General features: G+C 37.7%; 1 protein-coding gene across 2 annotated transcripts in view; it reads left to right on the plus strand.

The window, feature by feature from the left end:
* Positions 1-6,651, plus strand: part of UBE2D1 (ubiquitin conjugating enzyme E2 D1) — a 38,053-nt gene extending 31,402 nt beyond the window's left edge. For both annotated transcript variants that reach the window (XM_040975802.1, XM_040975803.1), the window contains exons 5-7: positions 608-713; positions 3,957-4,050; positions 4,670-6,651. In XM_040975802.1, coding sequence (XP_040831736.1) covers positions 608-713; positions 3,957-4,050; positions 4,670-4,715 — 246 coding nt within the window. In that variant the 3' untranslated portion in view covers positions 4,716-6,651. The remainder of the gene's footprint in view (positions 1-607; positions 714-3,956; positions 4,051-4,669) is intronic.
* The last annotated feature ends 10,150 nt before the right edge of the window (positions 6,652-16,801 follow it).

The raw sequence follows: 16,801 nt of genomic DNA on the forward strand, positions 1-16,801 counted from the left end.
ACAGGCAGGGAGCTGGATGGGAAGCGGGGCCCCGATGGGATGCTGGCCCATGCATGGCAAGAAATTTAGCCATAGGCTACTGCGTTGGGCCCAATTATTTCAGATTTTTAAAAGCCTGATTAACATTGTGTATATTAGTGCTGTGGCAGCAACTCTAATGGAAGATTAGGATTCTTGGGGGTTTCTTAGAACAGGTAATAAGCTGAGACCTCTTGAGCATTCCTTGAAACAGGACCATCACCCTGGTTTTCGATCCAGGTGTGACTTCAAGTATCACAGATAATCAGGAAAAAAATTAGTCCTTCAGGGTTGAGGAAAGGCATGATTAATGACTCCAGGTGCTGCTCAGTTCGTCCTGCCAGCTACTGTAGACTTACCTTGCTGTGCAAAGTACTTAGTAATTTTTGGAGAGGAACTGACTTGGTTTCAGATCTTCAGTAGCTAGAATGCCATTTTGCACAATGTAAAGGCCAAGTGTGTTTTGAGAATGTATTTCTCCTCCAAAGCCACGAAAATTGTCACTATTTGACCCTGGAGCAACTGATTCTATTTTGTTCCCAGCATGTGAATTGTAATGTTTTTGTTATTGTGTTTTGTTTATATGTAGATTGCATTCACAACAAAAATTTACCATCCAAATATAAACAGTAATGGCAGTATTTGTCTCGACATCCTGAGGTCACAGTGGTCGCCAGCTCTCACTGTATCAAAAGGTAATTTTATTTACTAGATTTCCAATACATGATAAAAGTGATACAGAAAAAATTAAGCCCAAATGTCTAGAGATCAGAGTGTGTGTGTTTTAAAAAGATTTATTGGAGAGTTACAGAGAGAAAGAGAGAGAGGGGAAGAGGAGGAGAGGGCAACAGGCAGAGAAGTCTTACCGGTTCACTCCCCAGGAGCTAGGAGCTTTATCCAGGTCTCCTGCCTCTGTGGAGCGGGTCCAGACACGTGGGCCGTCTGCTGCTGCTTTCCCAGGCCATTAGCAGGGAGCTACATCAGAAGCAGAGCAGCTAAGACACGAACCAGCTGACATCACAGGTAGTCACATAATCCTCTGTGCCTCGGCATCAGCCCTTAGAGGCCAAAGCTTTAAAAAACTCATCTGCCTTGCTCTCCTGTTTCAATTTTGCCTCACTCTCCTGCTCTTCAGTCCCTCCAGCTGTCAGCACGTAACTCAGGGGAACAAGAGTAGGTATGGATGTACAAATCTCAATGATGAAATAAGACAGTAAAAATACTGGAACCAGATATTTGAGGATAAGCCTATTGCCATTTTAGCCTTTCAGCCTGGAGTTTAACTTTGAAAAAAGAAAGAGGAGTAAGAGACAGTAGCAAAAGGATTTGGAACCAGTTGTGCCATACACTAAATTGTACCATCAGAAATAATGAGTAAAGTTTTATGGTTCTTTTGCTTCTTAAAGGAGTTTTCCTATTTGATATTTAAAACAAAAAACATCATTTCGCCCTTTGGAATAATCTAGTACATGGAACTAATTAGTCTGAACTTAAAATAATTGATATGACGAAGCATCTGGGCTGATTCTCAGCGTTCCCGGATACACGGCGTTGTTCTTTGCTAAATTGTCAGACCTGCACATAGGACATTGGCAGTCCTGTTTATTTCATTAGCCAATGCTGTTCACTGTGCCAGCACTCTATTTGTGTCTTGTTTCTCTAGTAGAAGAGAACCTGACAGTTTGCATTAGCAACATTTGTCGCAGAAGTAAGTACCACATTTCACCCATTTAAAATATTGAACAAAATGTTTCTCTTGAAAGATTCATGGGAAGAATTTGTGGTTGTTTCTTTTCGTTGCTTGTTTGCTTGCTTTTCTTTTTCTTTTAAGATTTATTTATTTTTATTGCAAAGTCAGATTCACAGAAAGGAGGAGAGACAGAGAGAAAGGTCTTCCATCTGTTGATTCACTCCCCAAGTGGCCACAACAGCCAGAGCTGAGCTATCCAAAGCCAGGAGCCAGGAGCCTCTTCTGGATCTCCCAGTGGGGGTGCAGGGTCCCAAGGCTTTGTGCCGCTCTCCATTCCCAGGCCACAAGCAGTGAGCTAGCTGGGAAGCGGGACCATGGGGATTAGAACTGGTACCCATATGGGATCCTGGCACGTGCAAGACTAGGACTAACCACTACACTACTGCACTGATCCCGTTTGCTTATTTCTTCCTTGTTTCCTTCCTTCCTTCCTTGTTTCCTTCCTTCCTTCCTTCCTTCCTTCCTTCCTTCCTTTTCTTTTTTCTTTTCTTTTTTCCTTCCTTCCTTTTTTCCTTCCTTCTTTCCTTCCTTCCTTTTTTCCTTCCTTCCTTCCTTCCTTCCTTCCTTCCTTCCTTCCTTCCTTCCTTCCTTCCTCCCTCCCTCCCTCCCTCCCTTGCTATATAGCTTTTTAAAGGGATAATGTTTGTAGGAAGCAAGGTTAACAGCCATAACTGTTTCAAGTGTTAGAAACATATTGGCCTGTCAGGTCAATTATTTGTGTATAGTGGCTTTCTGACCTAAATTACTCACCTAAAATATCTATCTAGATTCTAATAAATTCATATAGATTCTAGGTAAAGGGTGTAAAAGGCATTATAAAAACTTTCAGAATGTGTAACTGTTATATACTGGATATGGCTATGACTGTGTGTCCCAATGCTGCTCAAGTTGATCAGCTGTCTTCTGGAATGGTGTTACAAAATGAATGTCATTTGGCATGAACAGCTAAGTCCTTATAAATGTAAAGGAATGGCAGCATGCCAGGATGCTGAGTACCTGTCTGTAAAGGGCAATTTGGTGCCTCTGAACTGTCCTTGGGCAGTTCAAGAGCTAGGGACCTGTCAGGCCACCATGCACGGGGTACAGGGCGAGCTCTCAGATGAATGTTAACTGTTAGTTTTTTTTCCTTGTCTTAGACATTTGTTTTGTGTACTTGAAGCCAGGGTGGAAGACTTGCTTATTTTACAGGGTTGCTCCTGACTTGCTCATTTGTTTGTATGTTTTTTGACTGTCCTATATTTTAAATGTCTTGTTTAGCTTTTTGTCATGAGTTATAGAGATGTGAACCGAGAAAGTCTTAACATTGGGTGCATAGAAGATCGGAAAGATGAGTAAAATGCTAGGTTTTTTTTCCTTAGTCCCTAGCAAGCTCGTTTCCCTGCCATTTAGGGGCCAATTCTGCTCTGTAGGAAGGTACTTCAGCAAATTCATGGGGAAATGGAATTAAAATGTAGTGCCCACTTCCCATGAACTGTCTGAAGAACTTGCATATTAGATGCTAGGATTGTGGTGGAGGGTGGATGTGGAGGTCTGAAAGGTCCCGAACACTCTCGCAGAATTGGTGACATGCAATAGAAGCAGCCCACATCCTTGTTGCCTCCAACTTCAGATATTTAGATATTTGTTTTTCTTCTATGTGTAGCCACTGGCAATAGTGTCTTGACAGTGTAGCAATAACTGCTTTCTTAAATCTTCAGTTATATTTTAAAATATGCAAGTGATTTAAAGATAGCCACTCCTGTATTTGTTTTAGTATCTTTTAAAATCATGCAATACGAATATAAATAAAAGTACTCATTAAAAAAAAAAAAACTCGTCAATCATCCCTTATTGTAGCTAGCCCTAAGCCAGAGAATGCATGAGCACAGTATCTACACTGGTTTGAACTGCTCATTAAAGTGTGATTGCTTTGTACAGGTCTCCTGGGTTTGTTAGTAGGTTTAGTAAATAGAAATTCATGTAGAATTTAAAATTGCAAATGATGTGATCTTGCATTATATACATTGTGTGGTGATTAAAAATTTAAGCCATTTGCTGTCATGCAAGCTTAGTATAAAATGTAATTTGTTGTGTTCACTCTATTTTGTATTCTCTATAGATTCAGTAACTGTATTCAGTAACATTATTTTCACAAGTATTTGTGGAAAGCAGAACTATTATCTAATTTATTGTTCTCTTTTAAATCTAGTTTTATTGTCCATATGTTCTCTACTTTGTGATCCTAACCCAGATGATCCGTTAGTACCAGATATTGCACAAATCTATAAATCAGACAAAGAAAAGTAAGTGCTTCCTTGCCTTGGTGTCTACGTGGGGGCATCTCTAAATAGTCTGTCAAAATATAAAAATTTGTCAATATATTTTTTATTTTTTTATCAATATATTTTAGTCATACTCAGCTTACCTTTTTCCAATATATTAAACCTTTCATTTTAATCTCATAGTCTTTTCCCTATTATTGCTTAACAGAACATGTTCTGTGTCTGCACATTAACTATAAACATAGACAGTAATAGGCAGAAAATAAAAAAATAAAGAATTTAGTTATTGGAAACATTGAACACTATATTCCCTTTCTTCTCCTAGGAAGAGAAATTCTCTTCATACCCACCCAAAACTGACTTAAGTTTCAAGCTGTTTCATCATGTTAGAACTGTAGGTTCATTTGCAAATTGTAGATGATCCTATTATGTTTTAGGTGTGTTTTTGTTATACAGAAAGCCTTGAGTATAAAAGTGATTTAGTTTGCTTTAATTATGTATATATCTGAGTCACATTGAACAGTAATTGCTATGATTATTGAGTTTAGGCACGAGAAGATAGGATATATTTTCATTCAGACAGTTGCTTCCAAAGACTGAATTTGTGAATTTTTACTCTCTCCTTTTTGTATGCCTACAGATACAACAGACATGCAAGAGAATGGACTCAGAAATATGCAATGTAAAATGAAAAAAATTTTTCATATACCAGAGTACTGTAAAATCTAGGTTTTTTCAACATTAGCAGTAAATTGAGCACTGTTTACTGTTTCATTGTACCATGAAACTTTTTGATTTTTACCCATCATAAGTGTGTTTCTGAAGCAAGACAAAACAAACTTCCAAAAATATCCATAAGACTGTGATGAGAGCATTTATCATTTTGTATGCATTGAGAGACATTTATTGTGGTATTTAAGATATGTGGACACCTACATCTTCAGCTTACAAGATCTACAATGCAGCTGAAAAGCAACCAAATTATTTTTTGCTGAAACTAGATGTTTTTACATGAGAAATACTGTATGTGTTGTCTAAGATGTCGTCACTTTTATAAATCTGTATTCAGATTTCATTCTTTGTTAGTTCACTTTATAATTTGTATTTTTTTACTGTATAGACTAAATATATTCTATTTACATGTATGTCAACTCATTACTTTTTTCCTGTGAACAGTATTGGAAAAACCCAACAGCTGATAAATGATTAACTGTGTCTGCCTTGTCTTAGGATGTTGTGTAGATCGATCGCAGATTTCTTAAACCTGAAATGAAATGATCTTTACACTGTAATTCTCAGTATACTGATTATGGAGAAACACTTGTTTTGATTTTGTTATACTTGACTTAACTTTATTGCAATGTGAATTAATTGCACTGCTAAGTAGGAAGATGTATAACTTTTATTTGTTGCTATTCACATTTGAATTTTTTCTGTATAGGCAATGTTATATTGACACCTTTTACAGATCTTAATGTAGCTTTTCCATATAAATAAAATGCTTTTTCTACTATTTGTCTTGATTACTTAAAAAAGTGAAAATTACTTTATAAGTAAGGACTAAAACTCTATGTGAACACTTGCATGGAAATTATTTCCAAATTGTGACAATGAGGTCTATTGTGTTTGGCATTAATCATCATTAATTATAAATTTAATTGTTTTAGGTTATTATCTCTTCATTAAATTGTCTGTAAGTTGATGTACTTTGGTCCGTTGTAGAGAATTTAGAAGATGGAGTTTGTCTTAAATCACATCTAAAGTGGATTATTTGCAAAGGTACTGAATTGAGTGTATGCCATTGTCACCGATCCTGAGAAAATTTGTGTTTATAGATCTGAAGAATCACTGGATTAATTGAATAGAATGCTGCTCTAGACACAATAGGCAATATAATCCTAAGCATTTAAAATTTAGAGTTTCTAAAGCAGAATTTTATAGCCATCACAATTTGAAGAACTTTTTATTATAGAAATTACAAAGAAAATGATGCTTCCTTGTTTTTATAAATTGCCAGCTACAAATGTTTAAATAAGCAGATGGTAGATTTTAAAGTAAACTAGAAAGCTCTAATGCTTTAAATTGGGAAAAATACATCTCTTTAATGTTTAGCATGTTTATCAAACTTGAGTGAGTATCTTTAAGAACAGTTGTAGCTCTCCTGAGTATTGTAGTAGCTGTGTAGGTGCAGGAATCTGTGATGGGTGTAGTCAATTAGCGAAGCATTTAAATCACTTGAGTATTTGATCATGGTTCACTATTTTATTAAAGCACAGAGTAACCTTGTTGTTAGAAATTATGTGTTAAAAATAATTAAATGAATCAATGTAAAATAATAAAATGAATTGTGAAATGGATGTTTAAGAACATATAATCTTTAAAAATTTTTTATTGATATCTTGAATGAATCATAACATGAAAAACACTATTTCATTGGCTGTCGTACTATAAGCTACATTTTCCCTGATTTTGAACATCCAACATCTTTAGCTTTAAGTATTTAGCATACTTTGAGAAGGGGTTTTCTTTCTTGAACATCTTTCACTTTTTAAAAAACTTAACATTTATGTGGCATTTATTTTTGGAAGTGTCTTTTTTTCTTGATTAAAGTTTTGAAACTTGCGTAACTCTTGTTGGCCTTTGCTTACATCTCAATTATACAACCAAACTCCTGAGGTTTAAGCACAGATTCTCATAATGAACTAAAAATCTTGCTAGCAACAAAATGATCATTCACCATTTGGGGTGTATTGCCTTTGCTTTTTCATAGTTCTGATAGTGTCCATAGCCTTTTAAAACTGTAAATTGAAAGTCAGGAGGCAGCCGTCTTTTGGTGATTCCAGATCTCGAAGTTCTGAATGTTTTGAGGCAGGGTAGAAAACTCTATAGAGATTGGATTCTGGGCTCTTAAAGTTACACATACAGTGAACGAGTGATACACGTTGCCAGGGCAACCTCACCACAGTTCCCCAGCTACCTCAAAACGTTTCTGAAGTACAAGCTTCACAGATTTGCTTATGTAAACCATATACACAGGGACTGCAAAGAATTTCTGAAAAATTGAATTAAAAAGTTTATTTTGCTTCATAACAGCTTTGAGATCTGTCTATGTAAGAGATCTTAATGAAATTCATGAAAAATGCATATTATGAAAAAAGAAAATTTTTTGCACCCAAACTTTCTTAAGTTCCCTCATTTAACTCTTCATGCTTGCTTTAAGTTGTTTTTCTATTCAATTGTCCCATAACAACTCTGGAAGAGAGGATTAATATTTTACTTTGTGCACCAGTTTCCAAAGTACAAAATGGTATTAGGCAGCAAAGAGCAACCCTGAGAGTTGACGGTCAAAAGCAGAACTTTATTTAAACAACAGAAAAAGTAATAGTACCATATTATAGTTCTTCTTTTCTTTATCACCATGACTGTTTGACTTGATTCAGTCCTTGACATTTAACTACCCTGCTGGTCCCACAGGTTTGAGTAGGATGGAGAGAGAAGGGCTATTAATTTTCCTCTTAGGTTTAAAAGCCAGAGCTATTTTTGCCATGGATGTTTGTTGGTCATCAGTGTGAACTGAGCAGTGCTGTCCAGCTCATGGTATTGCAAAACTGGAATTCTAGGTAGTATCGGTCCTGTCCATCATTCTAAGTAACACCAGCCATGATTGATGGATGGCCATGGTTGTGTACACAGAGTTCCAGGGCATTTGGCTTTTGATAGTTTTGTGTTTATTTTTTCCCCTTTGTTTAAAGATTTATTTTTTATTATTATTATTTTTTATTGGAAAGGCAGATATACAGAGAGGAGAGACAGAGAGGAAGATCTTCCATCCGATGATTCACTCCCCAAGTGAGCGCAACTGGTCGATACTATGCCGATCTGAAGCCAGGAGCCTCTTCTGGGTCTCCCACGCGGGTGCAGGTTCCCAAAGCTTTGGGCCATCCTCGACTGCTTTCCCAGGCCACAGGCAGGGAGCTGGAAGGGAAGTGGGGCTGCCGGGATTAGAACCGGCGCCCCCCTTTGTTTAAATATTTTAAGCAGCTATTAATAAGGTAGAAAGTCTGATTTTTTAAAGAAATTCAGTTGTATCATTTTAGCAAGCGTAAGCTAAGAGTACCAGTGATTGTATTTAAAGATTAGTCACAATTTAATAGCCCTAAATGGTGAGCAGATTATTGTGAAAGTTCTCATTTTTAGTAAAAATAATTCTTTTATTGTACTGCCATTTGTATTGCACAAATAAATACAATGGTATTAATATATTGTGGGGACATTTGTGATATCACAATGTTACATCACATACATTGTGTTACATTTAAGTTTTTGCCCCCATTTCACTGTTAAATGGCCAAAAAACGGCCTTAAATTGTGAATGAACTGAACTAGCAAGAAAAAATTCAACAAAGTATTAGTGTTTGGGCATTTTACGTAAGATACATTTCTTTTTGGAAGTTTACTTTAGCCCTGTCTTGGACCCTGCTACTTGCAGAGGGAGAGCTGTGTCTTCTTGAGTTGCTTTTATTATACTGGCACGTTTATAAAGTCTGAAATATGTTTCCCCCACATAGTTTACTTCATGGAACGAATTTGTGAGGATCTCTTAAGTGCCAAAGTATACTGGGAGTTGTCTCTGAGATTTTTAATAGGATCTTTGGATCTGTGTTGCAGAGAACAGTTGTAACACCACTGTATTAGCACTTCGGATGTACATTTTGGCAGTCCCCGGCTTCCATGTGGGTGGCAGAAACTGCTGCTTGCCAGGGTCCGCGTTAGTGAGGGTCCAGGACCAGAAGCCAAAGCCGGGCACCAGACTCAGGCACTCCAGTCTGGGATATGTCTCCTGACTACTATGCGCCTCTACTCTAAACACCCTGTCATACCTGTCCCTAGTTGCTAGTGTCTTGAAGTTTTTCCATCTATATTCATGAGCAGAGATGACACATAGTTTCTTTTCATAATTATCGTTTTTGAGATTGGTTCTTCCAGTTGTGCTGGCCTCATAGAAAGGGAACCTTTTTTTTTTTTTTAAGATTTATTTATTTTAAATGGAAAATCAGATTTAAAGAGAGGAAGAGAGAGAGAAGAAGATCTTCCGTCCACTGATTCATTTCCCTGGTGACTGCAACAGCCAGAGCTGATTCTATTAGAAGCCAGGAACCTGGAGCCTCTCCCAGGTCTCCCATGCAGGTGCAAGGTCTCAAGGCCTTGGCCCGTCCTCAACTGCTTCTCCAGACCAGAAGCAGGGAGCTGGATGGGAAGGTGGGCCACCTGGACACAAATCGGCATCTATATGGGATCCCAATACATCCAAGTCAAGGACTTGGGAAGCTTTCTAATACTTTCTGGATGGAATTTGTGTAAGACTTATGCTGTTTTCCTTAAGTATTTGTGCTTAGGTATTTGAAAGACTATTCTGAAGTTACTGTGTCTAATTTTTTTTTTTTTACCTAGATTCATTCAAAGGTTTTAACAATGCTTTTTTTTCTTTTATAAATACAGGACTAGATATATATTTTATTCGCAGTTTTGTGTTTTTCAAGGAATTTGCATGTTATCTATGTCATCTATTTGGCACAGAGTTGTTCATAGTATTAAATTTTTGAAGGTAATAAATATTTTGTATATACCTCCTTTCATTTTAATTTTCTTCCTTATAATTAGTTTTTATACACTAATTTTTAAAATCATGTTTAACTTAAAATTTCTATATTTGTTTTCCTCTTCAATTAATTGTATTATTTTTTCTGCTGTAGTTTTATGTTTTTCTATCCTCTTGGGATTGAGACATAAGTTTCAGCCTTTCTTTTGGCTTTACATTTGCGTCTAAGGTTATGCTTCCCGTGAGCACCGTGTTAGCTTCATCTGACAAGTTTTGAAACATTTCATTATCATTGCTTAAAATATTTTTTAATTTGTTTTGATTTTTTCTTAAAATTATGTCCAGTTTTCAGGCAGTTTTTTTGTTGTTGTTCTATTTTTACAGTTGATTTTCAGCTTAATTTCTTCAAGACCAGAAAATATAATCTGAATTATCTCAATTCTTTGAGATTTGTTGAAACTTATTTTATGACCTACCATGTGAAAATTTTGGCAAATGTTCTATTTGTATTTGAAAGGTGGGTGATTTCTATTATAAGGAGTTTTAAAAAGTTCGTGGAGAAAAAAAAAGAATACTTTTTCCACGGAGCTTTTGAAGGCCCCTGTGTTACGTGTATGTATGTGCACATTGTATGTGCTTATTAGATCAAGTCTTTTAAAAATGTTTTCATTATACTTACAAGTTTTTCTTATTCTCACAACCACTAAAAGAGATGTGTTGATGTCCTCCTTCCCTTTTAAATATTTGTTTTTAGAAGCAGAAGGAGCACTTTCATGTACTGGTTCACTCCTCAAACGCTTGCAGTAGCTAGGCCTGGGCAAGGGCTGAGTGCCCATAGCTAGAACCGACTCTGGGACTGCACTGTGGGGCAGGGACCCAGTTACTGGAGCCGCCACCTGCAGCCTCCCTGAGTACACAGCAGCTGGAATCGGGAGCAACACTAGAACGCTAATAGATTCTGTCCCTTAAAATTCTGTGAGATGAATATTGCCATCGTTGCTGCTTACAGATGAGTAGGCAAAATCAGGTAGTAGAAGAACCCCAACCCACGTCCTCTAATCTTTAAATCCCAGGCTTTGGATTCAGACCCAGTGTTCAAATCATAGGCAAGCTCACTGAGTAGCTGTGTAACTTTAACAAGTTGCTTAAGCTCACTGTGTCTTGGTTTCTTCATCTTCCATGGGAGTTTATAAGGTGATGGAAAACTGGCACCACAAAATCTGAAGCTGTATCTTGGATGGGTACCAGTGTTAGGCAACACTTGGGCCACATGCTTGTTTTCCTCAGTCAGTGGAAACACTGAACGATGCTAACGTCTCCTAAAGTTATCTCCTGTGTTCACTGTAAGATTTGACTGTATTTGCTTTGTTTTTTGATCTAGTTTAACTGTTTTGCCTTTTCATTGGAGTAAGTTCTGTTCCAATTCTTTTCTAATTGTTAGGATTCCTAATGCAGTTAGTTCGGTTTATACCAACTGTACTTCTGGTTTTTCTTTTCTTCTGAACCATGACCGCCTCTCCCCATTGCCTTTTAAATTGATCCGTTTTTACAAATAGTCCTATTTTCCTCAACCTGACAACTGTCAATATGTGAGAGAGATTAAATGGCCCATCTTTAGTTAACTTCAGCTCAATGCAAACGATCGCTATTGCCCTTTTCCCTGTACTGTGTGAATCTTGGACTCCACCGTCATACTCTTTGCATTCTTATTTGTATGTATTTTAATTGGATAAATGCTAAATTTCACAAGACATTAATATTGCTGTTTTGTATGTTACGTCATTGTATTAATCACCTCCCTATTAACGTCCTACAAACTCTGTTGTTTTCCTGTCACACTGTAGAATCATTTGCATTTTGATAAAAAAAAAAACTCTTTTTTTGTTTATGGCAGCTTATATCTTCTTGTGGCACATACTCTGAAAAGATATTTTTAAAAGATGTTTTTATTTTTAATGGAAAGGTAGATTTACAGAGAGAAAGATCTTCCATCTGCTGATTCACTACCCAAGTAGCTGCAATGTCCAGAGCCAATCCGAAGCTAGGAGCCAGGAGCCTCTTCCGGGTCTCCCACACAGGTGCAAGGTCTCAAGGCTTTGTGCTGTCCTCAGCTGCTTTCCCTGGCCACAAGCAGCGAGCTAGATGGGAAGCTGGCCACCAGGATTAGAACCAGCACCCATATGGGATTCCTGACTCTTGCAAAGTGAGAACTTTAGCCATTATGCTACTGCACCAGGCCCCTGAATTTGTATTTTTGTTAACTGATTGCATACCTGTTTTCTGTTTTTCTCCCCTACTTCTCATGCTTCTGGATGGAATTTGGTATTGACCTTTTCTTCTGTTCACTAATCCGATCTATGTTCAGTATGCATTCAAACCCATGCATTCAGTTTTGGATTTCGCAGTTAATTCAGTTGTAGATTGTTGTTAAGATTTATTTATTTATTTGGAAGTCAGTTACAGAGAGAGGGAGAGAACGAGTGCTTCCGTATGCTGGTTACTCAGCTGGCTGCAATGGCCAGGACTGGGCCAGGTTGACACCAGGAGCCAGGAACGATTTTTTTATGTCTCCCATCTGTGCAGCAGGGGCTCAAGTACTTGGGCCATCCTTTGTTGCTTTTCCTAGGCCGTCGTTAGCAAGGGCCTGGATCCAAAGTGGAGCAGTTCGGACCGCTGCTTGTGTGGAATGCTGTTGCTACAGGAAGCAGTGAGTTGTCTTCTATGTATTTCAAGATTGTTTAATGAGTTATTAAACTTATCTTTTTCCCATGGTTTTGTTTACTTTCTGAACTTTTTCGTCATATTTATTTGGAAGTACACACTAACTTCAGTGTCTAGGTCACTTACGTGTCCGTAAAGGCTAGATATAATAAACACTATGAAGACTCTAGGTGATGTAATCTTCCATGAGAGAGGGTGCATCCTCTGCCTTGCTTGACAGAGTGTCAGGATGGTCATCGTAGTGCACTCAGGGCTTGAGCTTAGCTGAGGTTGTTTTGCAGTTCTATCAAACTCAAACCTGTAAACAGTGCTTCTGCTCAAACGTCAGGAAATTCCTGTGTGTTTCAGAAGTTTAGAAGTTCTTTAGCTTCCTTTCTACTTTAGAGTGAGACTTTGGCACCTGTCCAGACAGGAAAACCAGTTGCATGCTGGGGTCCCAGTTCTGTGACTATGGCATTATGTACCCACAGGAAACTCTCTCCTAACAGTGACCCTGTGCTCGTGTCAAGCCAGTGAAGACATGACTGAAGTTATCCAAAACTCATTCCTGAAAGTTCCATGGCTTTTGTAAGTCTCTTGTACCTATTCTGTTACTATTTTTATGTTTTATCCAATTCTAATTCTCAGTGGGACCACTTATCTGGAAGTGGAAATCCATTACCTGGAAATACAGCTAGAGTCTACTAACCTTTCCCTACCTTCAGGGTGCCTGCAAATCCATCATCCATAAGATCACTATAACTTCCTAATCAAATCTGATCTTGCAGGTTACGAGCTGTAAACATTCTAACAGGCTTTTGAAACTTCAGCAGTGCTTTTGCAGAGGGAGCTGGGGGGAACAGAAGGGAGACTAATGGTTTCTAATTCGAACAGTGAGCTTTGTGTTTATCTGATTGACATTTCATATTCCTTCCCCTGGATTCTCAAGTTCTTGGCCCTGATTTAAACTACCAATCAACAGAATAAAGTGTTAAGTCATTGAGACTTTCATAATAGTACATCCATCTCCAGACTCCTCTGCCATTCCAAGCTGAAACTAGAATCCAGGGTCTCCCACGTGGGTAGCAGGTACCCAAACATTTGGGCCATCTGCTGCTGCTTTTCGTAGGCCAAAAGCAGGGAGTTAGATCTGAAGTGGAGGAGCTGGGACCGCCCATATGGGATGAGGTTGTTCTAGGTGGTGGCTTGCTGCAACACAGACCCCTAAATCTTTTACATCTTTATGGTATGTCCATTCCAATTAGGATTTCACAATTTCACAGGGCCCAAGAAGTTGAGCCATCCTTGGCTGCCATCCTAGGCCATAAAGAGGGAGCAGCCTGGACTTGAACTGGCACCCATTTGGGATGCCAGCACTACAAGTGGAGCATTAACCTGTTATGCCACAGCACTAACCCCAATAGTTGTATTTTTTTTTTCTTGCCAATACAGGCTCCAGCACAGTCCATTTCTTATTTTTTCCCTAATAATTGTATTCTTAATTGGCTGTTTAGGTCTCCAAATTATTTTACTTACCAACTAAATTAACACGAGTACTATTGGTGCCCATGGGTTTTTCCATGTCTTCACTATTATGGATTGTGCTGCTAGGGCTGCAGATTTTAATTCCTTTGGATATATTCCCAGGAAGAAGACAGTTGGGTCATACAGTAAATCTATTTTCAGTTCTCTGAGCACTCTCTACACTGACTTCCATAATGGCTGTAGTAGCCTACATTCCCACCGACAATGGAATAGGGTTCCTTTCACGCCACATCCATGCTGCAGGTGTTATTAGATTTCCACTAATATGTGACTCCTAAGTTGATAATACTGGTGATCCTTCTAAATGTATTTGGTTGTATTCATCTTAACTTACCTAACTTTTCAACCATGTTTTGATTGTATCATGATAAAGGATGCAATCAAATTTTAAGATAAAGATTATGGTTGATATTGCAAATATTACATTGTGTTTTAAAAAAAAAAGAAAAAGAAAAGTAGCAGGAATCAAACCAGCATTAATATGAGATACCAGCAGCCCAAGCAATAGTTTAACTACTGTACCACAATGCCAACCTGTTGGTACATTAGTCTCATTGGAAGATGCTTCACACTTAAGAAATATTCCATCTGGTTTTTTTAAAGATTTATTTTCTGTATTGGGAAGTCAGACATACAGAGAGAAGAGACAAAGAAGAAAATCTCCTGTCCGTTGAGTCACTCCCCAAGCAGCCACAACGGCTAGAGTTGAACCAATCCAAAGCCAGGAGCCTTTTCCAGGTCTCCCACATTGGTGCAGGGTCCTGAAGCTTTGGGCTGTCCTCCACTGCTTTCCCAGACCACAGAGGGAGCTGGATGGGAAATGGGGCTGCCGGGACTAGAACCAGCATCCATATGGGATCCCAGTGTATGCAAGGCGAGAACTTTAGCCACTAGGCTACCATGCCAGGCCCTCCATCTGTTTTTTTTTTTTTTTTTTAAGAAAATAATTATTTATCTGAAAGGCAGAGTTCCAGAGAGAAACATGCAGAGACAGAGACATAGAGATCTTTCATGTACTGGTTTATTCCGAAATTCTTTACTCAATAACAAGCAGCACAAGTTTACAAATAGTAGAGTAAAACAAACCTTATCATGAATCTTACTTATTGTATTTATTACCGTAACAAAATTTCAAGGGTTTTTATCGCACCACTCATTTACATATATATGTACTCTACGATCAATGAATTGAGACACAACTATTTCATTATGAGCAGAAGCAACCATTTCTAGCCTTTGGCATGAAACAATTGCATCAATATCCCATTTTATCCCTCGAGAAATATCAATCCCACTAATCTCTAATACTTGCCAAAATCATTAGCCTATTTATTGGGCCTATAGCTCTAGCTAACAGGTAATAGTACAGCTGTTACTTATCCATGAACTGGAGGAGTCACATTAGTTATAATATCAATTAACCCTGCAACAGTCTCCCAGACACGCTCAGTGCCACCAACTCACTCTTGTAATCCTCTGGTATAGCCATCATCAGATAGGCTCCTTATGGATTTTTTGTCTTCTCACTCATAGTACCAGTCAAATTGAACTGTGTTTCTAACTTGCCCTCCGAGTTGTGTGGCTCTTTTGCTAACCCTTAGCATAGTTATGCATAGTCCTTCAAGACTTGACCCCTCTTGGTTTTATACCACTCTTTTTCGCATATATTTTGTTTTCTTAAAACGCCAGGCTTTTGTGTCTCTCTGTGACTGGCACATACTGTTTCCTTTTTCTGGAAAGCACCACCTCCAGCTTTCCCCACTTGAAAAAAAAATAGTTCAAATGTCACCTACTCTGTGAAGTCATGCTCCACTCTCACAGGCAGATTTAAGCAGATGGGCTCTGCCTTAGTCATCTTCGTATTTTTAGAACTTATCATAGTGTCTAGCATAGTACTGCCCTTGTCTAAGAACCGAGTTTTTAAAAGACTTTTACAAAAATCATGATTAGTATTGTAGTTCAGAAAAAAGCAAAACATATATAAAAATATATAAGGTAAAAATGAAGGTATATACATAGGTATTATGTAAAAGTAACACCTATTCATGCATATTTATACATACACGTGCATGTGTCTGTATATATATATATCCATATAAAGATATGGATATAGTAACAGTTTCTATACTTACTCTTGCTTTATGTGGCTGTGATTACTAGTAACCAAATTTTGTGTTCATTATTGTACACTCTTTTAATGCATGTACGTTCATGGATATTGTGTATTAGTTTTATTTAAAATAGTGTTTTGGAATGACTAAATGAGTGAATAAATGAAGTTGTTATTTTAATAATCTACTCAAAGACATCAAGAAAATATTTATGAGGATAGCAAAGAGACAACAGGATGATGTTGTATCACAGCAGGTTAAACCAGAATGCTGGTTAAAGTCCTGGCAATTCTTCCAATGCTGCTTGCTGATAATAAATTCTGGGGAGCACAGATGATGGTTCTAGTGTTTTGTGTCCTGCTAATCTCAAGTGCAACTTGAATTGAGATCTGGGTGCTTAGTACTGTTCTGGCCAGCACTGGCTAAGGCAGGCAATTAGGGAATGAATCAGAAGATTGAAGATCTCTCTTTGTTATTCCTCCTTTCAAAATAGATGAAAATAGTAAACATTCAAAAGGTAAAGAGACAATAGAACAAGAGTCAGTATTAAAAAAAACTACATGACTGATTTGTCTGTATTGAATCCACTTGGTGTTAAAATAATTTCAAATCTGCAAACTTTGGATTTAGAGTTGCAAACTTTTGTTAAGATGTGTATCAGTCTTCATACTTGCACAACAGAATTAATGCCATCTTGTTAGATTTATGAAACAATTAGAGATAACTTATATAAAATGCCCGCTATTTAGTTGAGCAATAAATTCTAATTCTCATCTTTTGTTTTTATCAAGTGCTTTGCAGAGATAAGCATAGACAC

This window comes from Ochotona curzoniae, unplaced genomic scaffold, assembly GCF_017591425.1.
Source record: "Ochotona curzoniae isolate NIBS_2020 unplaced genomic scaffold, NIBS_Ocur_1.0 contig_2692, whole genome shotgun sequence".
NCBI classification, from domain to species: domain Eukaryota; kingdom Metazoa; phylum Chordata; class Mammalia; order Lagomorpha; family Ochotonidae; genus Ochotona; species Ochotona curzoniae.